Consider the following 13,513-nt stretch of genomic DNA (forward strand, 5'->3'; position numbering starts at 1 on the left):
CTCCTGCAATTAAAAAAAAAATTAAAACCTGCTCCGTACCTTCTCCAGCCTGTAACACGCTATCCATGTTCGGGGGTGAGCCTGCGAGAGGCAGAGTTACTGAATCCCCTCTGTCGAGAGAGCTGGCGCTGAAATAATAAAACAGCAAATCGGCAATCGGTCAGTCAGTCCGTCCATCCGTCCCCTTGGGGGCAGTGTGAAAGTAGCATCGCTCTAACTCAGGCTTTCTACTCTCCGAGGCCGCTTAGGTTTGCACCGAAAAGTCGGGTGGCCAACTCTCCAGGATCGTCCTGGAGTCCACGGGAGCCGAAGATTAATCTCCCCGGGGGCACTGCTTCGAGCAAACCCGGGAGAGAAATCACGCTCGGCTCGTGTCCCCTTGAGTTTAGGAGATTGAGGAGTGATCTAATCGAGGTGTTTAAAAATGCTGAAAAGGGATTCGACAGGGTCGATACAGAGGAACTATTGATTGGGGGGGGGGGGTGGGGGGAAAAAAAAAATCAAGACTGGGCACCGCACCTTCGGAAGGACATATTGGCCTTGGAGGGAGTGCAGCGTAGATTTACTAGAATGATACCCGGACTTCAAGGGTTAGAATCATAGAATCATAGAAGTTACAACATGGAAACAGGCCCTTCGGCCCAACATGTCCATGTCGCCCAGTTTATACCACTAAGCTAGTCCCAATTGCCTGCACTTGGCCCATATCCCTCTATACCCATCTTACCCATGTAACTGTCCAAATGCTTTTTAAAAGACAAAATTGTACCCGCCTCTACTACTGCCTCTGGCAGCTCGTTCCAGACACTCACCACCCTTTGAGTGAAAAAATTGCCCCTCTGGACCCTTTTGTATCTCTCCCCTCTCACCTTAAATCTATGCCCCCTCGTTATAGACTCCCCTACCTTTGGGAAAAGATTTTGACTATCGACCTTATCTATGCCCCTCATTATTTTATAGACTTCTATAAGATCACCCCTTAACCTCCTACTCTCCAGGGAAAAAAGTCCCAGTCTGTCTAACCTCTCCCTGTAAGTCAAACCATCAAGTCCCGGTAGCATCCTAGTAAATCTTTTCTGCACTCTTTCTAGTTTAATAATATCCTTTCTATAATAGGGTGACCAGAACTGTACACAGTACTCCAAGTGTGGCCTCACCAATGCCCTGTACAACTTCAACAAGACATCCCAACTCCTGCATTCAATGTTCTGACCAATGAAACCAAGCATGCCGAATGCCTTCTTCACCACCCTATCCACCTGTGACTCCACTTTCAAGGAGCTATGAACCTGTACTCCCAGATCTCTTTGTTCTATAACTCTCCCCAACGCCCTACCATTAACGGAGTAGGTCCTGGCCCGATTCGATCTACCAAAATGCATCACCTCACATTTATCTAAATTAAACTCCATCTGCCATTCATCGGCCCACTGGCCCAATTTATCAAGATCCCGTTGCAATCCTAGATAACCTTCTTCACTGTCCACAATGCCACCAATCTTGGTGTCATCTGCAAACTTACTAACCATGCCTCCTAAATTCTCATCCAAATCATTAATATAAATAACAAATAACAGCGGACCCAGCACCGATCCCTGAGGCACACCGCTGGACACAGGCATCCAGTTTGAAAAACAACCCTCTACAACCACCCTCTGTCTTCTGTCGTCAAGCCAATTTTGTATCCAATTGGCTACCTCACCTTGGATCCCATGAGATTTAACCTTATGTAACAACCTACCATGCGGTACCTTGTCAAATGCTTTGCTGAAGTCCATGTAGACCACGTCTACTGCACAGCCCTCATCTATCTTCTTGGTTAGCCCTTCAAAAAACTCAATCAAATTTGTGAGACATGATTTTCCTCTCACAAAACCATGCTGACTGTTCCTAATTAGTCCCTGCCTCTCCAAATGCCTGTAGATCCTGTCCCTCAGAACACCCTCTAACAACTTACCCACTACAGATGTCAGGCTCACCGGTCTGTAGTTCCCAGGCTTTTCCCTGCCGCCCTTCTTAAACAAAGGCACAACATTTGCTACCCTCCAATCTTCAGGCACCTCACCTGTAGCGGTGGATGATTCAAATATCTCTGCTAGGGGACCCGCAATTTCCTCCCTAACCTCCCATAACGCCCTGGGATACATTTCATCAGGTCCCGGAGATTTATCTACCTTGATGCGCGTTAAGACTTCCAGCACCTCCCTCTCTGTAATATGTACACTCCTCAAGACATCACTATTTATTTCCCCAAGTTCCCCAACATCCATGCCTTTCTCAACCGTAAATACCGATGTGAAATATTCATTCAGGATCTCACCCATCTCTTGTGGTTCCGCACATAGATGACCTTGTTGATCCTTAAGAGGCCCTACTCTCTCCCTAGTTACCCTTTTGCCCTTTATGTTAAGTCACGAGGAGAGATTACACAAATTGGGGTTGTATTCTCTGGAGTTTCGAAGGTTAAGGGGTGATCTGATCGAAGTTTATAAGATATTAAGGGGAACGGATAGGGTGGATAGAGATAAACTATTTCCGCTGGTTGGGGATTCTAGGAGTAGGGGGCCCAATCTTAAAATTAGAGCCTGGCCATTTAGGAGGGAAATCAGGAAGCACTTTGTCACACAAAGGGGAGTGGAAATCTGGAACTCTCTCCCCCAAAAGACAGTGGATTCTGGGGGACAATCGGGGCTTTCAAGACTGAGATCGGTAGATTTTTGTTGGGTAAGGGTATCAAGGGATGCGGAGCAAAGGCGGGTAAGTGGAGTTGAGGTACAGATCAGCCCTGATCTAACTGAATGGAGGGGCTGAATGGCCTCCTCCAGTTCCTATTAAGACAAGGGACCCCTAGAATGTGTAAATGTTTGCAGAGACCCCCCCCCAAACAAATGTGTAACTATTTGTAGAAAATCAAAGAAAAACAAGTGGGGTTAATAATGTGTTAGGGGGTTCTGCAAAAGTGTATCAGTGTTTGTGGGAGATCCCTGGAAACATTTTGGGATCGAGTGAATAAATTGAGACAGAGCGTGTGGAGTGTGCTCGGGAGGAACAGGTGACTTTGGACCAATGGCTCCCAAAGCTCTCCACCACTGGGGGCTTTCCTCGCCTCGTGTCTGGGTCTGTTGTAGACTCATCGATGGAGATTGATTGCTGTGATTAGTCGACAACTCCATTATCACGAACTGGATGGACCTCGGTCTTTTTCTCGTCCAGCAATTTCTACGTTCCTGAATGTGGAGATGCCGGTGATGGACTGGGGTGGACAAATGTAAGGAATCTTACAACACCAGGTTATAGTCCCAACAGTTTTATTTGAAAATCACAAGCTTTCGGAGGCTTTCTCCTTCGTCAGGTGAGTGTGGGATTCCATGGAAGGTACCGCATATATAGTCAGAGACCAATGCCTGGTGATTACAGATAATCTTTCCAACTGCCCGTTGTCAAGGCAACCAAAGGAGCCGAATAGTGTTCAGACAGAGAGACATTACATACAGGACTACCGAATATACAAACGGTCAGAACCCAGAGAGAGAGAGAGAGAAACATCGAGAATGATCAGTTGTATTAAAAACAGATAACTTTTTTTTCCGCTGGTGGGGTTACGTGTAGCGTGACATGAACCCAAGATCCCGGTTGAGGCCGCCCTCATGGGTGCGGAACTTGGCTATCAATTTCTGCTCGACGATTTTGCGTTGTCGTGTGTCTACCTCATACGTTGCAGGAAAGGATGCCCCCGGAGCATGGTGCATTGGCGAGACCATGCAGACACTGCGACAACGGATGAACGGACACCGCGCAACAAGCGCCAGACAGGAGGGTTCCCTCCCAGTCGGGGAACACTTCGGCAGTCAAGGACATTCAGCCACCGATCTTCGGGTAAGCGTTCTCCAAGGCGGCCTTCGAGACACACGACAACGCAAAATCGTCGAGCAGAAATTGATAGCCAAGTTCCGCACCCATGAGGACGGCCTCAACCGGGATCATGGGTTCATGTCACGCTACACGTAACCCCACCAGCGAAAAAAGAGTTATCTGTTTTTAATACAACTGATCATTCTCTCTTTCTCTTCCTTTCAGATGTTTATCTATCTCTCTCTCTCTCTCTGTCTGTCTGTCTTTGGGTTCTGACCGTTTGTATATTCAGTAGTCCTGTATGTAATGTCTCTGTCTGAACACTATTCGACTCCTTTGATTGCCTTGACAACGGGCAGTTGGAAAGATTATCTGCAATTACCAGGTATTGTTTTCTGACTATATATGCGGTGACCTTCAAGGAATCCCACACTCACCTGACGAAGGAGAAAGCCTCCGAAAGCTTGCGATTTTCAAATCAGTTCAGTTCCATTCGCAACCCCTCAGATAATGAAGCAGTCCGAGCCTGCATGCAGCAAGACCTGGACAACATCCAGGCTTGGGCTGATAAGTGGCAAGTAACATTCGCGCCAGATAAGTGCCAGGCAATGACCATCTCCAACAAGAGAGTCTAACCACCTCCCCTTGACATTCAATGGCATTACCATCACCGAATCCCCCACCATCAACATCCTGGGGGTCACCATTGACCAGAAACTTAACTGGACCAGCCATATAAATACTGTGGCTACGAGAGCAGGTCAGAGGCTGGGTATTCTGCGGCGAGTGACTCACCTCCTGACTCCCCAAAGCCTTTCCACCATCTACAAGGCACAAGTCAGGAGTGTGATGGAATACTCTCCACTTGCCTGGATGAGTGCAGCTCCAACAACACTCAAGAAGCTCGACACCATCCAAGATAAAGCAGCCCGCTTGATTGGCACCCCATCCACCACCCTAAACATTCACTCCCTTCACCACCGGCGCACTGTGGCTGCAGTGTGCACCATCCACAGGATGCACTGCAGCAACTTGCCAAGGCTTCTTCGACAGCACCTCCCAAACCTGCGACCTCTACCACCTAGAAGGACAAGGGCAGCAGGCGCATGGGAACAACACCACCTGCACGTTCCCCTCCAAGTCACACACCATCCCGACTTGGAAATATATCGGCCGTTCCTTCATCGTCGCTGGGTCAAAATCCTGGAACTCCCTTCCTAACAGCACTGTGGGAGAACCGTCACCACACGGACTGCAGCGGTTCAAGAAGGCGGCTCACCACCACCTTCTCAAGGGGGCAACTAGGGATGGGCAATAAATGCCGGCCTCGCCAGGGACCCCCACATCCCGTGAACGAATAAAAAAAAAACTGTTGGACTATAACCTGGTGTTGTAAGATCCCTTACATCCATTCCTGAAGGAGGAGGCCTCAGGACTGTTAATATTGACAGAGGGTCCCCTTGGGGGTCGTGTGATTATTTACAAGGAGGGGGAGCCCGGAGTATCTGCTGGGAGTGTGTCAATATTTACAGGAGGGCCCCAGAATTGCATCAATATTTGGAAGGGGTGCCCAGGAGTGCACCAAGTCTGGCCAGGGGTTGCCTGGTCAATATCTGCGGCCGGGGTGGGAGGGGGTTCCCCAAACAGAAAACCACAGATACCCCAGACCACATCAACATAGCAGAACTTAAAGCGAGAGCTGGTCCTGTTTCTGGCTGGGGGGGGGGGGGGGGAAAGAGAAGATTACCCAGTACAAGAGGTAGGTACCTTGTGACATTAACCAGGGCCAGAGTGAACTCCTGGACTAGTTTCGATCGTTTGAGGGGGTCGGGGAGAAATTTCCCAGATTTTCCCCCCCCACCCCCAAATTGGCCCGGGTTTTTAAAATCTGGTTTTTCGCCTCTCCCAGGATGGTCTCGGGTGGGGTAGGGAGTCTATATATTGTGATGCACAAGGAAACGCAGTTGTGTGGGTCAGGCTGGATGAACCAGAGGGTCTTTTCTGGTCAGTCATTGTTCGTATGTAACAGCACCCTGTCTGCATCACAACAACTTGCGTTTATATAGCGCCGTTGACGTAGTAAAAACGTCCCAAGGTGCTTCCTAGGAGCGTTTATCAAACAAAATTTGACACTGAGCCACATAAGGAGACGTCAGGACAGGTGACCAAAAGCTTGGTCAAAGAGGTAGGTTTTAATTAGTGCCTTAGAAGGAGCAGAGGCGGAGAGGTTTAGGGAGGGAATTCCAGAGCTTAGGGCCCTAGGCAGCTGAAGGCACGGCCGCCAATGGTGGAGCGATGGAAATCAGAGATGCTCAAGAGGCCGGAATTGGAGGAGCGCAGAGATCTCGGAGGGTTGTAGGGCTGGAGGAGGTTACAGAGATAGGGAGGGGGGCGAGGGCCATGGAGGGATTTGAGAACAAGGATGAGAATTATAAAATCGAGGCATTGCCAGACCCGGGAGCCAACGTAGGTCAGCGAGCACAGGGGGTGATGGGTGAACGGGACTTGGTGAGAGTTAGGATACGGGGCAGCAGAGTTTTGGATGAGCTCAAGTTTATGGGAGATGGGAGGCCGGCCTGGAGAGTATGGGAATAGTCACAATGTTGAAAGACGAAGGTGAGATCTGTATTTTCTTCCTGCCCGTTCTCCGCCACGTCTGTGAAAGGTTCAGGAGATCATGTCCCAGATTCCCATCGTGCATGACCTCCCCTCCCTCACTCTCAGCCCTCCTCCACCGAGAAGGACAAGAGCAACAGGCGCATGGGAACAACACCACCTGCACGTTCCCCCTCCAAGTCACACACCATCCCGACTTGGAAATATAATCGGCCGTTCCTTCATCGTCGCTGGGTCAAAACCCTGGAACTCCCGACTAACAGCGCCGTGGGAGAACCTTCACCACACGGACTGCAGCGGTTCAAGAAGGCGGCTCACCACCACCTTCTCAAGGGGCAATAAAATGCCGGCCTCGCCAGCGGCGCCCGCATCCCACGAACGAATTTTTAAAGAAAACTCTCACTCTCCTCCGATAAACAAACACAAACTTACAAAACGACAGTGTTCATGGAAACAATATATTCAACTTCCTTGGTCCATGGGTTCAGGAAGCTGAACCAATGACTGCGTAGTGTGATGAAGGAGCCGTCCTTTATTCTGAATTTGTAGCAGCCGGTGGTGATCTTGTCCCTACCCTGCAGTACTACAAAAAAAAAGAGCACAAAACCGATCGCTGAGATGATTGTCAAACATGCCCTACGATTTTTTAACACATCTTAAGACTATAACAAGGCTCTTGAAGGCACTTAACCCGCAGGCACCCGAGGGCAGAATCTGCTGTTGATAATATCAGCGGACCAGCATTTGATGCATCTGTACCGCGTTCCCTCTGCCAGCTCTGCCCGTTCTTTTTAAAACGCATTTAGATACTGCTGGTATCGACAGAACTTTCTAGACCCCGTGGACGATAAAACAGGAGCTTCACGTCAGCTTGGCTCAGTTCGTAGCACACTCGCCCCCGGAGAGTCAGGAGGCCGTGGGTCCGAGTCCACGATCCAGGCTGACACACCCAGAGCACTACTGAGGGAGCGCTGCACTGTCTTTCGGGTGAGACGCTAAACCGAGGCCCTCTCAGGTGAACGTAAAAGATCTCACGGCCACTGTTTCCAAGAGGGCAAGTTCTTACCCGGGGCCAATATTTATCCCTCAACCAACATCACTAAAAACAGATTATCTGGTCACTATCACATTGCTGTTTGTGGGAGCTTGCTGTGCGCAAATTGGTTGCTGCGTTTGTCTACATAACTGTGGAGAAACTAATCCATTGGTTACGAAGTACATTGGGATGTCCTGAGGAGGTGATAAGACGCTATATAAATGAAAGTTCTATCGGACAAAATTAAAAATAGGATTCAGAACGATAAAAACGTTTGCTCTGGAATCAGTTCTGTTCTGACAACCTGCATTTATATAGTGCCTTTAACGCGGTAAAGGCACTTCACAGGAGCATAATCAGACAAATACGGACACTGAGCCACGCAAGGAGAGAGTAGGGCAGGTGACCAAAAGCATCGTCAAAGAGATAGGTTTTAACGAGCATCTTAAAAGGAGGAGAGAGAGAGAGGAGAGGTTTAGGGAGGGAATTCCAGAATTTAGGGCCCAGACAGCTGAAGGCACGGCCGCCAATGGTGGAGCGATTAAAACCGGGGATGCGCAGGAGGCCGGAATTGGAGGAGCGCAGAGATCTCGGAGGGTAGTAGGGCTGGAGGAGGTCACAGAGATAGGGAGGGGGGCGAGGCCACGGAGAACAAGGATGAGAATTTTAAAATCGAGGCGTTGCCAGTCCAGGAGCCAAAGTAGGTCAGCGAGCAAAGTGGGGTGATGGGTGAACGGGACTTGGTGCGAATTGGGATGGGCTCAAGTTTATGGAGGGTGCAAGGTGGGACATAGTTTGTAATTTCCCAGAATCATAGAACGGTTACAGCACGGAAGGAGGCCATTCGGCCCGTCGAGTCCGTGCCGGCTCTCTGCAAGAGCAATCCGGCTAGTCCCATTCCCCAGCCCTATCCCCGTAGCCCCTGCAAATTTTTTCCCTTCAAGTACTTATCCAGTTCCCTTTTGAAGGCCACGATTGAATCTGCCTCCACCACCCCCTCGGGCAGTGCATTCCAGATCACAACCACTCGCTGCGTAACAAAAAGTTTTTCCTCGTGTCGCCTTTGGTTCTTTTGCCAATCACCTTAAATCTGTGTCCTCTGGTCCTTGACCCTTCCGCCAATGGGAACAGTTTCTCTCTATCTACTCTGTCTAGACCCTTCAGGATTTTGAACACCTCGATCAAATCTCCTCTCAACCCTCTCTGCTCCAATATAGCGTCCTACTTCATTAAACTCTGACAGAAGACAGCGTATTGTTCTTGCCTTGTCTGTGGCATTCCGCAAGGTGCACTATATCGTCTTGGTGGAAGTACTCATAACATGAAGTCCCAAGGAGCTCCTGTGGCAAATATCCCAGAATCACCGTTGCCCTGGGGACAGAAAAAATGGCACCTGTCCAATCCCTTCCGACAGAAACACAGATCCACAAGTACGACGGTAAAACATTCACGGAATCATACAGCACAGGAGGCGGTCATTTGGCCCATCGGGCCTGTGTTGGCTCTTTGAAAGAGCTTCATCCAATTAATCCCACAGCCCTGCAAATTTTTCCTTTTCAATTCCCCTTTTGAAAGTTACTATTGAATCTGCTTCCACCGCCCTTTCAGGCAGCGCGTTCCAGATCGTCACAACTCGCTGCGTAAAAAAAAATTCTCAACTCCCCCTCTGGTTCTTTTGCCAATTATCTTAAATCTGTTTCCTCTGGTTACCGGCCCTCCTGCCACTGGAAACAGTTTCTCCTTATTTACTCTATCAAAACCCCGCATCATTTTATAGGAACAGAGGAACAGGAGGAGGCCATTCAGCCCCTCGTGCCTGCTCCGCCATTTGATAAGATCATGGCTGATCTGTGATCTAACTCCATATACCTGCCTTTGGCCCATATCCCTTTAGTTGCCAAAAAGCTATCTATCTCAGATTTAAATTTAGCAATTGAGCTAGTATCAATTGCCGTTTGCGGAAGAGAGTTCCAAACTTCTACCACCCTTTGTGTGTAGAAATGTTTTCTAATCTCGCTCCTGAAAGGTCTGGCTCTAATTTTTAGACTGTGCCCCCTACTCCTAGAATCCCCAACCAGCGGAAATAGTTTCTCTCTATCCACCCTATCTGTTCCCCTTAATATCTTATAAACTTCGATCAGATCACCCCTTAACCTTCGAAACTCCAGAGAATACAACCCCAATTTGTGTAATCTCTCCTCGTAACTTAACCCTTGAAGTCCGGGTATCATTCGAGTAAACCTACGCTGCACTCCCTCCAAGGCCAATATGTCCTTCCGAAGGTGCAGTGCCCAGAACTCTTATTATGCAAGCAGTATGTAGGACCATAGGAACAGGAGTAGGCCATTCAGCCCCTTGTGCCTGCTCCGCCATTTGATAAGATCATGGCTGATCTGTGATCTAACTCCATATACCTGCCTTTGGCCCATATCCCTTAATACCTTTGGTTGCCCAAAAAGCTATCTCTCTCAGATTTAAATTTAGCAATTGAGCTAGTATCAATTGCCGTTTGCGGAAGAGAGTTCCAAACTTCTACCGCCCTTTGAACGTTGGGCTTTAACGCAGTCCCTACCTTTGATCGACGAACATGAATTTTCCGTCTATTGCGTGTCGGGACACGTACTCCGTCGACTTTACTCTGATCTCGCCACTGATTGGCTGCGGGACGATGTGAGGGTGCAATCGCCCGATGGCGACGAGGCAGCTTAAGTTACAGCCTTCGTTGTCGGGCTCGTTGTCTTCATCCAGTCCCATCTTCGTGGGAGGCCAACTCTTCAGGTAGCCGCTGCTGTGGATGGTGCAGAAGCTCTTGCGGTCGGCTGCAGGACACAAGTCGGGTGGAGGTTTCAGCAAGAGGTGCACTTTTACCGCACCAGTCTACAAACAAGCGTTCAACAACTTGCATTTATATAGCGCCTTTAACATCCCAGGGCGATTCGCAGGAGCGATTATCAGACAAAATTTGACAAAATCGAGCCACATGAGGAGATAGTAGCAGGACAGGGGAACCAAAAGCTTGGTCAAAGAGGCGGGTTTTAGGCAGCGTCTTGAAGGAGGAGAGAGTTGGAGAGGCGGAGAGGTTTAGGGAGGGAATTCCAGAGCTTAGGGCCTAGGCAGCTGAAGGCACGGCCGCCAATGGTGGGACGATGGAAACTGGGGACGTGCAAGAGGCCAGAATTGGAGGAGCGCAGGGCTGGAGGAGGCAGCGGAGATCTCGGAGGGTTATAGAATCATAGAAGTTACAAAATGGAAACAGGCCCTTCGGCCCAACATGTCCATGTCGCCCAGTTTATACCACTAAGCTAGTCCCAATTGCCTGCACTTGGCCCATATCCCTCTATACCCATCTTACCCATGTAACTGTCCAAATGCTTTTTAAAAGACAAAATTGTACCCGCCTCTACTACTGCCTCTGGCAGCTCGTTCCAGACACTCACCACCCTTTGAGTGAAAAAATTGCCCCTCTGGACCCTTTTGTATCTCTCCCCTCTCACCTTAAATCTATGCCCCCTCGTTATAGACTCCCCTACCTTTGGGAAAAGATTTTGACTATCGACCTTATCTATGCCCCTCATTATTTTATAGACTTCTATAAGATCACCCCTAAACCTCCTCCTCTCCAGGGAAAAAAGTCCCAGTCTATCCAACCTCTCCCTATAAGTCAAACCATCAAGTCCCGGTAGCATCCTAATAAATCTTTTCTGCACTCTTTCTAGTTTAATAATATCCTTTCTATAATAGGGTGACCAGAACTGCACACAGTATTCCAAGTGTGGCCTTACTAATGTCTTGTACAACTTCAACAAGACATCCCAACTCCTGTATTCAATGTTCTGACCAATGAAACCAAGCATGCCGAATGCCTTCTTCACCACCCTATCCACCTGTGACTCAACTGTCAAGGAGCTATGAACCTGTACTCCTAGATCTCTTTGTTCTATAACTCTCCCCAACGCCCTACCATTAACGGAGTAGGTCCTGGCCAGATTCGATCTACCAAAATGCATCACCTCACATTTATCTAAATTAAACTCCATCTGCCATTCATCGGCCCACTGGCCCAATTTATCAAGATCCCGTTGCAATCCTAGATAACCTTCTTCACTGTCCACAATGCCACCAATCTTGGTGTCATCTGCAAACTTACTAACCATGCCTCCTAAATTCTCATCCAAATCATTAATATAAATAACAAATAACAGCGGACCCAGCACCGATCCCCGAGGCACACCACTGGACACAGGCCTCCAGTTTGAAAAACAACCCTCTACAACCACCCTCTGTCTTCTGTCATCAATCCAATTTTGTATCCAATTGGCTACCTCACCTTGGATCCCATGAGATTTAACCTTATGTAACAACCTACCATGCGGTACCTTGTCAAATGCTTTGCTGAAGTCCATGTAGACCACGTCTACTGCACAGCCCTCATCTATCTTCTTGGTTACCCCTTCAAAAAACTCAATCAAATTCGTGAGACATTATTTTCCTCTCACAAAACCATGCTGACTGTTCCTAATCAGTCCCTGCCTCTCCAAATGCCTGTAGATCCTGTCTCTCAGAATACCCTCCAACAACTTACCCACTACAGATGTCAGGCTCACCGGTCTGTAATTCCCAGGCTTTTCCCTGCCTCCCTTCTTAAACAAAGGCACAACATTTGCTACCCTTCAATCTTCAGGCACCTCACCTGTAGCTGTCGATGATTCAAATATCTCTGCTGGGGGACCCGCAATTTCCTCCCTAACCTCCCATAACGTCCTGGGATACATTTCATCAGGTCCCGGAGATTTATCTACCTTGATGCGCGTTAAGACTTCCAGCACCTCCCTCTCTGTAATATGTACACTCCTCAAGACATCACTATTTATTTCCCCAAGTTCCCTAACATCCATGCCTTTCTCAACCGTAAATACCGATGTGAAATATTCATTCAGGATCTCACCCATTTCTTGTGGTTCCGCACATAGATGACCTTGTTGATCCTTAAGAGGCCCTACTCTCTCCCTAGTTACTCTTTTGCCCTTTATGTATTTGTAGAAGCTCTTTGGATTCTCCTTTGCCTTATCTGCCAAAGCAATCTCATGTCCCCCTTTTGCCCTCCTGATTTCTCTTAACTCTACTCCGGCAATCTCTATACTCTTCAAGGGATCCACTTGATCCCAGCTGTCTATGCATGTTGTTAGCGTGAAATTTGGACTGTTGAATTAAAGGCAACGATGAAGTGACTAATGGGTACATGGCAGTGGTATCTACCCTAAAACCACACTGAAATGCGCTTTGTGTAGATTAGACTAACCTTAATTAAAGGCTTAAATATAACGCTTGATTACTAATAAAATGGACACTATTAAACAAAAGGGACACTATTAAACAAAAGGGACACTATTAAACAAAAGGGACACTATTAAACAAAAGGGACACTATTAAACAAAAGGGACACTATTAAACAAAAGGGACACTATTAAACAAAAGGGACACTATTAAACAAAATGGACACTATTAAACAAAAGGGACACTATTAAATAAAATGGACACTATTAAACAAAAGGGACACTATTAAATAAAATGGACACCATTAAACAAAATGGACACTATTAAACAAAATGGACACTATTAAACAAAAGGGACACTATTAAATAAAATGGACACTATTAAACAAAAGGGACACTATTAAATAAAATGGACACTATTAAACAAAAGGGACACTATTAAATAAAATGGACACTATTAAACAAAAGGGACACTATTAAACAAAATGGACACTATTAAACAAAATGGACACTATTAAACAAAATGGATTCTGTGACTGTGGGAAAGATAGTTAAAAGTGTTGAGTTTGTACATTCCAGAACTGGCTTACAGTCTGGGAATACAAAAGACATTTCACAACGAACTGATAAAACTATAGAACCAGACTGCGTGAAACAAAGGCATACTGTCTTAAGGCGATAATAGTTGTTCGGACTCAATTGGTTAATGCGTAAGCAGTCCGTTGTTGCTATGCGG

At 47.6% G+C, this 13,513-nt stretch overlaps 1 protein-coding gene across 2 annotated transcripts in view; it reads right to left on the reverse strand.

Annotated features, from left to right (window-relative positions):
* Positions 1-13,513, reverse strand: part of bmal1a (basic helix-loop-helix ARNT like 1a) — a 51,616-nt gene that overhangs the window by 15,861 nt on the left and 22,242 nt on the right. For both annotated transcript variants that reach the window (XM_067994242.1, XM_067994241.1), the window contains exons 9-12: positions 10,077-10,323; positions 8,769-8,875; positions 6,901-7,051; positions 40-128 (exon numbers count right to left, since the gene is read on the reverse strand). In XM_067994242.1, the coding sequence (XP_067850343.1) occupies positions 40-128; positions 6,901-7,051; positions 8,769-8,875; positions 10,077-10,323 (594 nt within the window). The remainder of the gene's footprint in view (positions 1-39; positions 129-6,900; positions 7,052-8,768; positions 8,876-10,076; positions 10,324-13,513) is intronic.

Source organism: Heptranchias perlo, chromosome 12 (assembly GCF_035084215.1).
Source record: "Heptranchias perlo isolate sHepPer1 chromosome 12, sHepPer1.hap1, whole genome shotgun sequence".
NCBI lineage: Eukaryota > Metazoa > Chordata > Chondrichthyes > Hexanchiformes > Hexanchidae > Heptranchias > Heptranchias perlo.